This window comes from Pagrus pagrus (genome assembly GCF_965226575.1).
Source record: "Pagrus pagrus genome assembly, chromosome: 22".
NCBI classification, from domain to species: Eukaryota; Metazoa; Chordata; class Actinopteri; order Spariformes; family Sparidae; genus Pagrus; species Pagrus pagrus.
The window spans coordinates 5,490,172-5,505,627 of record NC_140204.1 but is presented as its reverse complement, the minus strand read 5'-3'; the positions used below and the strand labels follow the sequence as shown (position 1 = coordinate 5,505,627).

Here is a 15,456-nt window from a genome sequence, read left to right as displayed (position 1 = left end):
ACTCCGAGATGTAATGGAGCAGCGGTATTTAGACAATGGGTAAAAAGGATCTCAAACTTGTACTCGAGTAGATATACTCAGTTACTTTCCACCAACTCTTTTATTTTATGTATTAATGATGTCAGTACTTGTAATCATGAGTAGAAAATGTAGAAAACTTGGCACAGTGTGCGTGTGATGTGTGATTTCACCACCTGGTGGCGCCAAAGTGACACATAATATAAAACACTGATACATAATGTCTTTACTGCCACTACACGAGCTCTGACTGCCCTCTGCTGGTCTACACCTTCGACTACACCTGCCTGCTGTGAGAAAATGACCTCTCACATGCAGACATGAGAAGATTTTAATGAAAGGAGACATGTTGATATCGTCTAAAATATTCACCGGTCTGTGTATTGTACATGCAGCTGTGTTCACCTGACATCTGGTTGCATGTTTTGTACATAAGTGTCTCTAAAACACAGAATTTGGTGGATTGAAGACATTTTTTACGCTTCTTTCTGTTTCTAAACTGTGATTTTCTGTGATTTCTTAGGCTACGTGTTGTGACAATGTTTTTACCTCATATTCACCTTTAAAAGGAACAGTTCACCCAAACAAGTAAGTATCTTCTCACCCTCATGCTGATGGAAAGTCAGGTGAAGTTTCCCCAAAACATTTCTGGAGCCTCACAGCAAAACAGCGCTGATATAGGACTATAAAAAACCCTTGATGCGTCTCCATTGACTTCAGTTGTTTAGGAGAATGCTGAATTTTTGGGTGAACTGTTCCTTTAACCTTTGTAACCACAACAAGCTGCATTAACGCAGAGTAACCAGAGAGTCGTCTTGTTGATTAGAATCATACATACACATCAGTTTATTCATTTTCCACATTAAATAAGGATTGTTACTTCGAATGTGTTATTGTACACTGAAAATCAGCAGTGGAAAACCAACGACAAATAAAAATCTACATGGTTTACACGGAGATAAAAATGAATATACAACAAATACAATAATCATCGACGGGATAATAATCCTACAGTTTAGGAGCATTGTGCCTATACACGATGTTTCCCCCACACCACGGTGGGTCTGAACGCATCGAGAGCCGCATGCTTCTGGGCGGGAATGTCTTAAAAAGAGCTGCTGTGAAACACGAAGGCACGCAGTCAAGGTGCTTTTTCTAATCCGGGTGGAAGCAGACGAGACAACGATTCCTGCACGACGGATTCAGTCGGGGGATAAGAGGTCGATTAAAATAACAAGGAAAACGTACAGTATATGCAGGAAAAATTAATACAGAGGATATTTGATAAATAACTTAACGACAGATCAGACGAATAAGAAAAGATACAAAAAAGTTGGCAATATACAGCTTGTAACAGAACACAGAAGGAAATAAAAAGGTGTTACACGAGGAAATGTCAACAGGAGTGACATGTTTTCTCACGCTGAGTCAGTACTTTCTCTTTAGTAGCTTTAACCGTGATCTCATTTTTTAAAGGGGGATATGTTAGACAATGTTGAAACATGTCCTCTCAATTAGGAGGAGACACCTCTGGGGTCCTTTTCTAATCGAGAAAGTGAGTTTTGTTCTTTTGTTTCTATCGATAAACACAATATGATGTTTTGTTGTCAAGACAAACCGAGAAAATGACGAGATCTGGGCTGCAAATTAACAAGAATCTGGATTTCTGTTCTGGTACAAACACAGCCGTAAAGCAGAACTTCACTTGGTAAATTTTTCTACCCCATGCTTCTTCTTCTTCTTCACCACCCCGTCCCTTCAGTGCACCAGCTCCAGCTGGCTGGTGGAGAAAGGCAGGACGCCGCTGACGTAGTAGGCGATGCCCAGCGAGAGGAGGGCGATGACGACGAGCAGCAGCAGGACCCTCCAGAAGCCCAGGTCCTCCACGAACTCCTGCCAGGTGGTCCTGAAGCTGGAGAGGACGCCCTCGCTGCTCTGCAGGTTGGGGTTGAGTAAAGAGTGGCTCTCCATGGCGCTGAGGGAGACGGACAGAGGACAGAAACTGTTAACATCTCTGCAGGGATGGAAACATTTGGAGTGAGGTAACTCAAAAGACGATTCGACCCGCTTTGTACGCCTCCACCCGTCCACCACCACTGAAGCTTCTGTCCCTCCACACGTTTACCTCTCACTGTCGGCCATCTGCATGGTCTCCAGTTTGGAGTGTGGTCCTCTGTTGAAGCCCTTCACCTCCTGCTCCTCCAGTCCTTCCAGCAGACGGATGGCGTCCTTGTTGACGCCGCGTCTCTTCGCCAGCACCAGAGGGGTCGAGCCGTTGTGGTTACTGTTAAATAGGACGACCAGCAGACTCAGTATTGTTATATTTCCGATTTCCATTCACATTTTACTTTTAAAAGATAAGAATGAAGTGAAAAATGAAAGTCCAAACACAGGAGATTCAATATTGACTGAATGGAAGGTAAAAGCATCAGAAACACAAGTATTCATTCATCTTCATCCCTTAAATCATTACATTTCTTACCAGATATCGATCTTCAGCCCGTTGGACACCAGGAACTGTATAGTATCCACATGTCCACACAGATGCAGCGCCGTGTTTCCTTGATAGTCCGTCGCCAACAGATCGGCCCCGAACTTGTGCAGGAGGCGGCAGATGTCCACGTTCCCCCGGGCGGCGGCTAGGTGCAGGCCGGTGCGGCCGCGGTTGTCGCGGATGTTGGGGTCGCATCCCGTCTCGAGGAGCCTCTTGGCGAACGGCAGGTCTCCATCAATGCAGGCCTGCAGCAGAGGCACGTTGGTCTGCGACGAGTCGTTGATGAAGACATAGGACATGTCCGAGTGGGTATCAGAAAATTCCAGCGTACCTGAATTCAGGATCGGAGAAGGAAAACTTTACTCAGTATAGTGATGATGATAATAGTGTTTTTTTAAAGAATAAAGTCAAAATTCTCCGATTCCAGCTTCTTAAATGTGGATATTTTCTGGTTACTTCACTCCTCTATGACAATAAGATGAATATCTTTGGACTGTGGACAAAAATATGAATCTGTTATCCATTACAAAACTTTGGCATCGTTAAACTTTTCTTATCCGACCACAACATGAGAGCAACTGCCTGGTCATAAACATGGAAGTTTATGATTTCACAAGAATGATCCGCTTTCAACTTTCTGTTTCTCAGGTTCAGACTCAGGATTACAACCTTATATTGGACACAGCGATGTCGGGTCAAGTTTTATTATAACCTCCTGGGGGATTTCACACAAGCCCTTTTTTTATGACATGGTGATCACAGCGTTATGATACACCACGTTGACCCCTCAGATCAGTGTTAAAGAAGGATTTACAACGTTTCTAGGAAAGATTGTTGCTTCCAAGATAACAAATTGACTCTCTGGTTGTCAGTCTGTGAGTCTTAATCACATGTTGGCCTCTAAAACAGGACATTCAGTAATCCTTCCTCTTCCACACTTGTAATATCAGATTCCTCTGCGCATTTTGTTGCATTTATTTAGTGTGTACATGCCAATAAATACTGAATATGGCAATCCACTTCTTACACTTTTACATGAACTATTTAAATATATTAGATCCCGAAAATGACTGTCATCTGAACATATATCATGTTTATAAACATGTAAACGTCTAAAACGTGCAAGCAACACCACAAACCGTCTTTTAATATCACTTGTAAGCAATGTTAGTTTAGCTAACGTTGTATATTTGTGTTGCAAATAGCTAACGTAGCTTGGTGCGGCTAACTGTAGCATCAACTGGCTTGCAATTATAAAGACATTAAATCACAAGTGTCATTTATGGATTCATTCATTGCTGTTTGCGACAACACAACATATTGCAGCCGAATAAAAAAACGTTAGCCGATGGTGCTAGCTACGGAGCTAGCGCAGCTAAAGATAGCTCGCAAGCTATCGTTTTTACACACATCTGAGTGAGAGCGATGTCAGATTTAACAATGTGGAAACGTGCACACGAGATAAACTCGTGATTCAGCTGATTTTCAGGCCGTCAGTTGCAGGACTCACCTGTTAATAAGTCCCAAACCAGAAGAAAAAATAAAGTTCGCTTTTCCTTCGAGCTAACGGAGCTAGCGGTGTTGTTGTGATGCTGGGCTTCTTCTTCTTCGTTGCTTTTTGTGTGGCTGTGTTGCAATACCAGCTGTCAGGTGCATACCGCCACCTGCTGCACGGAGTGTGTAGAGCAAGACACAGTTTATATTATTAAATAAAATAACATTTACTGTCCTGAATGTGTCCCAACTAATTTGATAAACATCAGTTCATTATATAATTTATTGTGTATTAATGTAATTTATACTTTCTACACAAAATAATGTTTTATATTGCATTTTAACTGCTGCTACACAGATGATGATATATTAAATGTACTTAAAGGGACAATATGTAAGAATTTCAGTTGACATTTTTATGAATTTATTTTATTTTTTTGACATTATGACGTCTCTGTGTTGTGTTACAGAGATCTACCGAAGTTAGCATGCTAGCAGGCTGTCCCAGTCCAACGCTCCTACCCCTTGTTCCCGAGCCCCCAGTCCGGACACTAGCTGCACAGCTAACTGAGCTAACAAGCTAATGGCAGCCACAGTTAGCAGCATTTAGCAGTTACTTCAGGCCCCCCGGGAGGAGCGCCAGGCTTTGTGGGGCATTTTTTTGAGCGTCACAACCTGAAATGACTCGTTTCACTGTCAAGTTAGCCGGGCGCTAAACCGGAAGTCAGCCGGCCCGGTCGGCGCTCTTTGGGCCGCACAACACGGAAGATCTGTGTATTTTTATTGAGCCATTTTGGATTCATTCGCCACTGAGCAGCTTTCATCGGAATGAACAGGGCCTCCGTCTCCATGGCTGAGTCCAGATATAACTATATGTCCCTGGCTGCACGGCTAACTGAGCTAACTAGCTAATGGCAGCTACAGTTAGCAGCATTTAGCTTCATGATATTAATGTTTTTTCTTAACCTTCACACCGACTAAAGCGAAACAAACCACACGTGATATTCTCAGTTAGTTTAGAGACTTTATTTCAAAGTGTGTGAGCACAGAAATACACATTACAGTAACAGACATGTTATAACCATTTCTTGTTATGGATCCTCTTTGAGGAAAACTGCATTTCTTCTGTCACTCCAGGCACTTACAGCATGTTGCTGCGTCAACATCCTCGGTTTGGAAACGTTGGGGGTGAAAGACCGAACAGACAGTAAAAACAGTTGTTGCGTCTGTTAAATCATCAGTGTTTAATATATTTTCCATATAAAAACAATAATCCTAAAAAGCATTTTTTTTCCATAATATTTAATGTACACATATTTATCTTCCCATTCCCTCCCATCTCAGTACATAAAACCAGGGGATAGTATCATGACTTAGGTAAAATAATTACAATCTAGATTACAAAACAACAAAGGCTGGCAAAAAAAACAAAAGAAGAAGAGGAGAATAAAAATAAAAAACAAAAAGAAGTAACATGTGACATAGTAATAAAATCAGGGCTACCAGCAGAGAGACAGAGCTATGTGCTGACACAGTGGTCATAGTGGTTACACGTCACCCAGTGGAGCTTCACTGTCCGAGGACAATGTAACAGGAGAAGAGCAAACCAGAGTCAATGTAAAAAACGGTTAATTTTGGTTGTGCATGTTTTTTAACCTGCAAACCAAACCCAATGTAAAAAACTACAAATTCTGATCCTATGTTTTCTTTACTTGTTATTGCAACTCATTCAATACTTTTTAATTTACATTGTGAACCAAAGTCAATGCAAAAAAGACTAATTCTGACCTGTCTTAACATACTACTGCAACACGGTCGAGACTTTAAATTTACATTGCAAACCAAACTCAATGCAAAAAACTACCAATTCTGATCTTAGATGTCTTTGCGTACCAAAATAAGTCAGTCGAGACTTAATTTTCATTGCACGCCAAACTCAATGTAAAAAATGCTCAATTCTGATCCTATGTTTCTTTTGCTTATTATTGCAGCTCGTTCAAGACTTTAATTTACATTGCAAACCAAAGTCAATGCAAAAAATGACTAATTCTGACCTGTCCCAACATACTACTGCAATATGGTCGAGACTTTAAATTTACATTGCAAACCAAACTCAATGCAAAAAACTACCAATTCTGATCCTGTTTCTTTGCTTATTATTGCAGCTCGTTCAAGACTTTTAATTTACATTGCACACCAAACTCAATGTAAAAAATGATAAATTCTGATATCGCATGCCTTTATATGCTACCACAGTATTTATCAGTCACAAAAATGGCTGCAAAATCTACATTTACAGGCAGAAAACGTCTTCCTCAGTCGTATCCAAGGACAGAGAAATGACACATAGACTGGAAGAAAAATGAAAAACAAAATAAAGAGCGAACAGCATTATAGACTTTTGCTCTAACATACTTTGCTGGGAAAATACAGTAAGCACTATGTACAGCAATAATAAACAATCTATCAGAGAGTGTGTGTGTGTGGTTTCCTGTTTTACTGTGATTTCATAAAAAAACACTACTTTGGTCACAACATAAAGAGAGAAAGGTGTGAAGGTGAAAACATGCCCTGTGATTTGACTTGTTTGTTGGTTCTGACCCATTTGAGTTCACATCAGTGCAATATATATATGAATGGGTGGCCTCATTCAAGTCATTCCTACAGCTGACTGTGGCAGAGGTTCTGTTTATCAGAGGAAAAGTGCTGGTGAGCCGTTTTATTGCATGCAGTTTATTAAGAACATGTTTTTAAAATGTTGCCTTTTCAAGTCAAACGTCAGGGTGAAGTAGCACCGTGGAGTCACACTGTGAAATATACAGAGGAAAGCTGAAACACCGCGCTGGTCGTTTCGCATGTTTTTGTATAATAACTACAAATTATGAAAAGATTATTACAGTTGTGGACACATTTCCTATTAAAATAACATTTGTAAGCTATGAAAAACAACTGATAGAGGTTTGTAATCTGCTTGATATAACAAAAATCTACTAAAGCGAACCTTTAATTGTCTTTTTTTGGAAGAGATTTGATATCTGACACCTGAAAACATTATTTTCTGTTGTGAGAAACTGAGATCCAGAAGTCAAATAATATGGAAATTATGAAACAGATGTCGAAAAATCTGGTTCTGTTGGTCCAGAATCTGATTTTACATGTCTTTTAACAACTCTGTCGAGAGTTTTAATCTACATTGTCAACCAAACTCAATGTAAAAAATGATAGATTCTCATGTAAAATGTATTTTCCTATTACTGCAACTCAATCATAACGTTTACGTTGATTACAAACCAAACTCCATGTGAAAATGATGAATTCTGATCTTTCTTTGCATGTTAGTGCAGCTCAGTCGAGACTTTTAGTGAAAGTTAAAAAATAAGAAACTATAAATTTGGATTTTGCATGTCTTTGTGTGCTACAGAGAGTCGTTTGAGACGTTGCAAACCAAACTCAATGCAAAAAATGACCAATTTTCGGTAAAGAATCTCTCTGTAAGCTCTGTATCTGACACCTGAACATTTTATTTCCTATGTTGTTTGAAAAATCTGTTTCTTTTCTGCCTTTAAAAAGTTGCTGTTGGTCCAGAATCTGATTGAAAGCAACAAACTATAAATCAGCTTTCAAAAAAGTTGCACTGGCCGGTGATTTTTACACCTCAGATGCCTTTAGATTGCATTTCCTTAAATGCAACAACAATAATGCAACTTATACTTCACCTGGAGCAAAGTATCAACCCTCAGCTATCTGATTTCAGTCCTGTAATGACACGCTTGATAACCGATGAAGGAATTCCTGAAAAAAATGCGAAACCACCAGTTTGTTTTCAGTAATCTGTAACATACCTGCAGTTAAAGTGGTGTCAGCTGGTCGTAAATACAAAATAAGCAAAGTTTTATGGCGGCTGTTGCGCTAAAAATGTGTGTTTGAACCGGAGTCGTCTACTTCAGATCGATCAGCTCAGAAACGAATGTTGAGATTCATAGCTGTGTTTGACTCTTCCCGCCTGAGCCGACTCATCTGAAGCGGACGTCCGGCCCCGCTGCTGCGTGTTAGCGGTGCAGTGCTATCCAAAAAAAAAGAGGGGGTGGCACTCTCCGAGGTAGCCGAGAATGATTCTCGCCAATAAAACGGTAACGAGAAAAAACAAGACACAAAAAAATAAAACACAGAGAACATAAACAATAGCACCATTGTCAGTGATAATCTAGAGGAGAGCCGTCACACTGGAGCCCTCCTCGTTCCTCCTCCCCTCCAATACAAACAAACCATTCATTCCTAAAGCGGATCAAAAACTCTAAAAACGATGTTGTTTCGACTCGATCCTGAAACCACCAGTCATTTTCAGTCAGTCACGTGTTCTTGTTCAATAGATTTCTTTATAGATCATCTCATCCTCCATCACCTCTTTATCTTTTTTTTCCTCTGAGGCGTTCTCGTCACCTCCTCCTCCCTCCGTTTCACCTCCTCCTACAAGAGCTTGCTGCAGACTTGGCAGCGGCTGACTCTGGAGCGCTCCTGGCCTCCCTTCAGGGTCTCCTGCCCGGGCAGGTAGACGAACTCCTGTCTGGGATCCACGGTGGTGAGCCAGAAGCTGTACTTGTTGGCGAAGTAGTGGCAGGTGCCTTTGGCCCCGTTGCACTCGATGAACGGCGTCGCGCGGAAATCCTCCAGGCAGGAGCCCGGAGACACCAGGGACTGACCGCCGCCCTCGGCGCCGGCCGCCGTGTGCTGCAGAGGAGATTCACAAGAGTTTAGTCTCGGTTTTGTGAAATACTTTATTTGTTTATTTTTGTTATTTATGCTTTTTTTTATGTCCATTTATTTTATTTGTGTGCTTTTTTTAAATTGAATTTTATTTCATGAATTTGTTCTTGTCTCATGATTTTTGCCAGATTTAATTTATTTGTTTGCACATGTGTTTGTTTATGAAACAAAGCCGATGTTGGACGAGGAGTCGGGGGGTTTATTGTGTTTATCCAACTGTATCGGGGTGTTTTTGCACTCTATATAACTTTAAATAACAATAACAAACGAAAACAAAGGATTTATCTCCTCGGTTGTGATTATTTTAATTTGCTGAGTGAATTATCAAATAAAGGACATTTTATTTTGTAAAGACAATCATTCTTTGACCTGTTGAGATGTGAGAAAACACAACTTTGTATTGTATTTGCGGGCCTGAATATCAGAACCTTCGAGCCTTCAGTTTACCATGAGGAAGGAGTATCCTATCCAGAGACTCCTCCAGCCGGGAGGACAGGTCGGGATGGACAAGTCCTGGCTGTGGACCGCCACGGCCTGGGACGGCGCCTCACACACAGAACACCTGAAGAGAAACACCTGAAATGAATACATGGACGCGTTTGATCGAACCCTTCGCCGAAGCTAAAGCGGCGTACGGTACCTGCTGATGTACGGCTGTATCTGCCCCTCGGCCACGGGCATCATGGGTATGGACGCGGTCGTGGAGAGCCAGTAGGATTTGTCGTTGCGGCTGGCGTAGTAGCAGACCTCGTTGGGGGAGCAGTAGAGGAAGGGGATGGTACTGAAGCGGGGGAGGCAGGACCCGGGCTGACCTGGAGACGAAGAGAGGAGATAGAGGAGGTGTTACACCGACGAATAAAGGACTGTAACAGCATTGTTATTAAAGTGTCTCCGTACCGAGGTCCTGGTTGTGAGCCTTCTCCTGTCCCTCCACGTACAGCAGACTGTATCCGTCCCACAGCTTGGCCATGCCCTGAGGACACATGGGGACCTGGGAGTCCTGGCTGTGCTTCACCAGAGTGTAGCCGATGCTGTAACTGCGACCGACGGATCCGGGAGTGCCGGGACGACCGGCTTTACCGGGGAGACCTGAGGGAGGAGGACGGAAAAACAAGAGGAAAGAGAAAGTTTGACAGCTGCTGTTAGTGTTGAACTGTCACATGATAATAGTTTGTTTTTATTTATTTGTTTAGAGTTAGCGATAAGAACTACAGATGAAACACAGGGTTCCTTCACCTTATACATCGCCAATTTCAAGCACTTTTCAAGGTGCTTTTTCAAGTTTTTCCAGCAACTTACATCTGTGGTAAATAACATTTATATTTACAGATGTATACTCAAAATTACTATTTCACTTTAACACTTGAAATCAGATGTTATTGTGCTGTAAACAACCAATTATGTTTCATGACATCATTCCACAGAAGGGTGAAAAACAAGAAAGTTTCATGTTTCATGTGGCATTTTTCAAACCTTGAGAGTATCACATTAATTTAAAGGGTTTATGAGGATTTCCAGCACCCGTACGAACCCTGAAAATAAGTCTGTCTACGTCCAGATGATATGGCATAAATAATAAATGGCTTCAGAGACAAAGTGCTTGGAGATAAGCTTCATCTCTCACAGACAGACGGATGGATACTGACCTTGTTCTCCAGTGGGTCCAGGGAAACCAGGAGGTCCACCATCACCGATTGCTCCGGGCAGACCAGCAGATCCAGTCCTGCCAAGTTTACCTGTGGGACCGGGACGACCCTTGGGACCTGCAGCAGGATTTATCTACATATTATGTATGTTCATATCCAGGCGTGTGTGATTTTGTGTCTCTGTTTGCCGACGATGTGATGGTTTACTTTTTAATTGTTGCTGTTCTCATATCTGTCTGGCGAATAGAAAGCTACAGGCAGAAGCTAGGTAGCTTAGCTTAGCATAAAGACTGAAAACAGGAGGAAACTGCTAGCCTGGCTCCATCCAGAAGGTAATAAAATCTAACAGCGCCTCTTTAATTAACTCGTTAAGATGTTGTGCCTCGTTCAGGAGCCAGGTTAGCCTTTTCTTCCTGTTTTGACATGCTAAGCTAACTGTCTTCTGGCCCTAGCCTCATATTCAATAAATGGATATGAGAGTGGAAATCATTTTCTCATCTAGCTCTTGAGAAAAATGCAAAATAACATGAAGTAGTAGAGTATGAGAAAATGACACATCTTGACTGTTTCACTCCTCACCTGGACGTCCGGGCAGTCCAGGCTGACCGGGCTCTCCGGAGAAACCGGGGCCTCCGCTCTCACCAGGATAGCCTGCGTCTCCGTACTGTCGCGGCAACGGTGGACGTGTGTAAGGCAGCACGGTCCCAGGGTAACCCTTAAGACCCTGAGGCCCTGGAGAGGACGGGATGGAGAAGATACAGGATGAGTTGTGAGCCGAACAAAGAGGAGAATATTGGTGGGAGAGTAAACTGTGAAGTCCTCCTACCTGGAGATCCCTTCTGTCCTTTGACTCCATAGTAACCAGAGTCACCGGGGAAACCCTTGAGACCGGGACCTCCGCTGTAGCCGGTCTCACCTCGTTCGCCTGAAAAGCAGAGATACATCGTTTTACTTCATCAGTTTATCTTTCAGGAGAAACACAGAAATGTTAAAGTGTCATATTTTGGACTAAAGCCAGAACAGAGATCCACTCCACCTTTGAAACCAGGACTGCCGGGGAGACCGAGGCCTCCGGGGCCTCCCGATTCTCCTTTTCTGCCAGGGGAGCCGGGGAAGCCCGGGAGCCCAGGGTCACCTCTGTCCCCCTGGGCTGTGCCTGGACCAGGTGGCCCGGGAGGACCTGGACGACCTTGAAAACCTGGAGGAGAGAGGAGGAGAGGTTAGAGGAGGTTAGAGGAGAGGAGAGGAACTTTGAGTTGAGAAAAGGAAAATAAGAAATGAAAGGTAAGATAATTGTTTTGAAAAAAGTATTTACCATACTCTCCATCCAGTCCAGGCAAGCCAGGGTCTCCTAGTGGTCCAGGAATATCTGACCCCACAGTGGGACCTGGAGGTCCGGGCCGACCGGGGAAGCCTGGGAGTCCAGGAGCACCTGACACAAACACAAAAACCAGCCGTCAGTTTCATTACATTCAATCAGCATTCCTACTTCCCTTGAAGTCTGCCTCACCTGAATCTCCTCTCTCTCCCTTTGCTCCGGGGTATCCTGGACCTCCTGGGTAGGAGACGCCTCGCTCTCCCTTCTGCCCTGGAATACCAGGGGCACCTGGGCGACCTCCGATGTTCACACCTGGATACAGACACAACAAAACCTTCAACATCTTCAACACCTGTCGCTGCAGCTTCTTATACTTTGACTTTAGTTACTTACAGAAGCATAAAAACAAGTTAACAATAACAAAAAAACACATCATGAGTCTCGGGTGTGTGTGATGAAGTCCTTGCCTGGGGTTCCAGAAAGACCTTTAGGTCCACCGAGGCCATTAAGTCCGTCCAAACCAGGGGATCCAGACAAGCCTGCAAAAACACAACACAGTAAGCGTCTTCCTGTTGAGTTCTGTGGTCTCATTTATAAACACAAATCTCTCTCTCTCTCCTACCTTTGGCTCCAGGACCTCCAGGACCTCCAGGACCTCCAGGAGACCCGTCTGCTCCTCTTCTTCCAGGGTAGCCAGACTGTCCCTTCGGCCCGGGGAAACCGGGAGAGCCTGCAGAGGTAAATGTGTTACTATCTGACCGTGGCTTCCTCTGAATGTGAGAGCAGGTCATGTGAGGTCTCTCTCACCCATTATTCCAGGACGACCTCCTTCACCAGGAGCTCCCTTCGCTCCGGGGTAACCTGGACCTCCCGGAAAGCCGTTGTCACCGGGGGCACCATCATTGCTGCGACCACCTGAGGAGGAGATAAACACCTGGTGAATCATGGGTTTTAACCTTCTACTCAGAGCTGCGGCGGGTCATTCAAGAGGAAACACAGTTTCTTCTTTTACCAAAATCAAACACGGTGAGTTTTACCTGGGTAGCCTGACTCTCCTGGTTGTCCTTTAGCTCCTGGAGCTCCAGGATAACCGAATGTATCTCCGGGTTGACCTGAGGAACAAAACATGTTAGTCAAAGAATGGATTTATGTTTTAAATCATTCATAAATAGATAAACCCTGAATGTTTACGCTCACCTTTACCACCAGGACGACCGTACTCTCCAGGGTTTCCAGGTAAACCAGGTCCGCCATCATCACCCTGAAAGACGCCATCAGAACTTGAATCTCACTGGCTGAACTTGCCGCACGTTTCTGATTTTTAAGTGTATGTGTGTTTTCTTACCCTCGGTCCAGACCTGCCGGGGAATCCCACGATTCCAGGTTCTCCCTTCGGTCCGGGGTAGCCCGGACCTCCCGCTCGCCCTGGGAACCCAGGATCTCCCCGCTGTCCTTTACTCTGCTCGGCGAAACCAGGAAGTCCGGGGAGACCCTGACGACCGGGCAGGCCTGGAAGACCTTTGTCACCTGAAACGAATCATCAGAAAATGTCAGATTTGTAACTTGTGTCTCAGCTGTCCATCTTAAAAAACACAGGAGGCCTTGTTACCTCTGGGTCCGGGGAAACCAGGAAGGCCGCTGGTTCCGGGGGTTCCAGGTTCTCCTCGCTCAACATACTCTGCTCTCTGAGGGGGAGAGGGAGGGCCGGGGGGTCCGGGGTATCCTCTGTCACCTGCAGAGGGAAGAAATGTGACTCACGCGCTCGACTCAAGCTGTAAATCTGAACCGATTCTGAACTGCTGCGATCGCTCTACCTTTCAGTCCAGGGTATCCGGGACCGCCGGGGAGTCCGTTTCTACCGGGCCCTCCCGCATCTCCTTTCCTTCCAGGGAACCCTGGGTTTCCAGGGCGACCTGGTAGTCCAGGGAAGCCCATCAGTCCTGGGAAACCGATCTCACCTGTGGATGAACACAAGAAAATCACGTCTCTGTAAGAAGAAGAAGATGAACTGTGACAGGAAGCAGCAGCTCCAGCCTACCCTTCCGTCCTGGTATTCCCGGGATTCCCTCTCTAGTTCCCGGTCCGGGAGGTCCAGGGGGTCCCCTTGGGCCTGGTGTTCCAGAGAAGCCAGGCTGTCCTGGGGTTCCCTTCATTCCAGCGGGCCCTGGGAAACCTGGGTCTCCTCTGTCTCCCTTGCGTCCAGGGAAACCTGGAGGTGGATGGATGATGACGGGAGAGCGATCTTTAGCCAGACGCTAATAATCTGTATTTTACGTTACGTTATGTTTACCTTCTCTGAAAGCCAATAAATATAAACTTACCTTTAATCTTATTATAAATCAACTTACCTCCAACACAAATACAAAATCAATTCATGAATTATTTCTAGTCTGAACACACAGTTTGGCAAAAACGCAACAAAATTTGACAACAATGTAAAAACACAACTTACATTGTTTTGGCTGCAATTGCACTTTGATTCAGTAAAGACGAAAATGATTTCAGACAGATTTAAAGTTTACAAACGTTTGCTGGATCAAATCTGCGATCGTTTTAAATATAAAGTGCAATTCCAGACTGAATCAGCGAGATTCAACAACCATCTGAAGGTTGTTGTTCGTCCTACGAGGAGCACGCTAACTGCTACTGTTCACGTTCTTAAAAGCAGAACTCATTTTCAACACATCCACGCAGATAAACTGGACGTATCAGCCCAACTTGTCATTAATCTGGTATTAATTAAACGCAGGGGATGAGTTGAAAACGTCCTTTTTAAGAGCGTATAAAAAGCCTCTATGGTTAAACAGCATTGAGCCGTCACACAAGCCTTCTGCAATTAAAAGAAATAAACATACATCCAGTAAAGATTAGACTTCGAGGTGTGATTGAAGGTGTTAGTGCTGGCTGCAAAAAAAAAAACAAACAGTCAGGAGACATTGTTCTCTCGATAGAGCTTCGTGTTTCTGAATCGCTCACAGATAAAAATGTCCATCTGAAGCCATCGTTCTGAGTTTGTGTTCGTTTAATCAGCGCGACTGAGTCCTTCAGTCTGGAGGTGATGCGTTCACTGCCATCACAAGTCGAAACAATCCAAGAACAAAAATCTGTTTATTTTCCAGAAATATCAAGAATGTCTTTTATATTGTCGTGTGTTTATGGAGCTGAACTCTCAGAGTATTTTAAAAAAGTATTCATCCAACTATTGAAAATGTGAATCTACATTTCCATTAAAAACTGGGAGGAGGCTGGTGAGAGACGATCAAAGGAACCATCAAGAAACAAAGACAAGATAACTTAGTCTTATTTTGAAACCATTCGAAACTATTTGCTAGCATGAATTAAAGGTGTAGTTTGTAAAATGTGGCCACAGGGGGGCAGCAGATCACCAGACGTACTGACAACTGCTGCTTTTTGCTGGCTGTCCTTGGCTGTAAGCTAGCTATCATTAGCTAATTAGCTCAACTGGGCTAAGCAGCCTCATAGCTGTTGTTTCTTCACATCCTGTTGATAATATAAGTTCATTTAAATATATTTTTTTCCTTTAGCTCTTTCTTCAATGATTCCCAAAGTGTGAGCCGTGCATGTGGGCATCGAGAGGTTTGTAACTAAGTTTAAAAAATTGCAATAAGGGAGATAAATGACGAAGTTTAGACCCACGTTCACATGGAATATTTTCTGTTTAGGATATAAAACTAGTCTAAACTAAGTCTTGTATGTTGATA

General features: G+C 43.6%; 2 protein-coding genes across 3 annotated transcripts in view; both read right to left on the bottom strand.

The window, feature by feature from the left end:
• Nucleotides 1-833: 833 nt before the first annotated feature.
• Nucleotides 834-4,134, bottom strand: ankrd46b (ankyrin repeat domain 46b). The gene is made up of 4 exons (XM_084343863.1): nt 4,023-4,134; nt 2,501-2,843; nt 2,144-2,302; nt 834-1,993 (listed from the first exon to the last, which is right to left on the bottom strand). The coding sequence occupies exons 2-4, from the start codon at nt 2,809-2,811 to the stop codon at nt 1,777-1,779; spliced, it is 687 nt and encodes a 228-aa protein (XP_084199989.1). The 5' UTR covers nt 2,812-2,843; nt 4,023-4,134; the 3' UTR covers nt 834-1,776.
• An 882-nt stretch (nt 4,135-5,016) lies between these two features.
• Nucleotides 5,017-15,456, bottom strand: part of col4a6 (collagen, type IV, alpha 6) — a 116,292-nt gene continuing 105,852 nt past the window's right edge. For both annotated transcript variants that reach the window (XM_084344015.1, XM_084344016.1), the window contains 19 exons: nt 13,773-13,943; nt 13,549-13,692; nt 13,344-13,466; nt 13,080-13,261; nt 12,932-12,995; nt 12,772-12,846; nt 12,542-12,649; nt 12,357-12,464; nt 12,202-12,273; nt 11,927-12,046; nt 11,732-11,848; nt 11,453-11,614; nt 11,243-11,341; nt 10,996-11,148; nt 10,417-10,533; nt 9,668-9,859; nt 9,411-9,582; nt 9,218-9,332; nt 5,017-8,734 (listed from right to left, as the gene is read on the bottom strand). In XM_084344015.1, the coding sequence (XP_084200141.1) occupies nt 8,474-8,734; nt 9,218-9,332; nt 9,411-9,582; nt 9,668-9,859; nt 10,417-10,533; nt 10,996-11,148; nt 11,243-11,341; nt 11,453-11,614; nt 11,732-11,848; nt 11,927-12,046; nt 12,202-12,273; nt 12,357-12,464; nt 12,542-12,649; nt 12,772-12,846; nt 12,932-12,995; nt 13,080-13,261; nt 13,344-13,466; nt 13,549-13,692; nt 13,773-13,943 (2,555 nt within the window). In that variant the 3' untranslated portion in view covers nt 5,017-8,473. The remainder of the gene's footprint in view (nt 8,735-9,217; nt 9,333-9,410; nt 9,583-9,667; nt 9,860-10,416; nt 10,534-10,995; nt 11,149-11,242; nt 11,342-11,452; nt 11,615-11,731; nt 11,849-11,926; nt 12,047-12,201; nt 12,274-12,356; nt 12,465-12,541; nt 12,650-12,771; nt 12,847-12,931; nt 12,996-13,079; nt 13,262-13,343; nt 13,467-13,548; nt 13,693-13,772; nt 13,944-15,456) is intronic.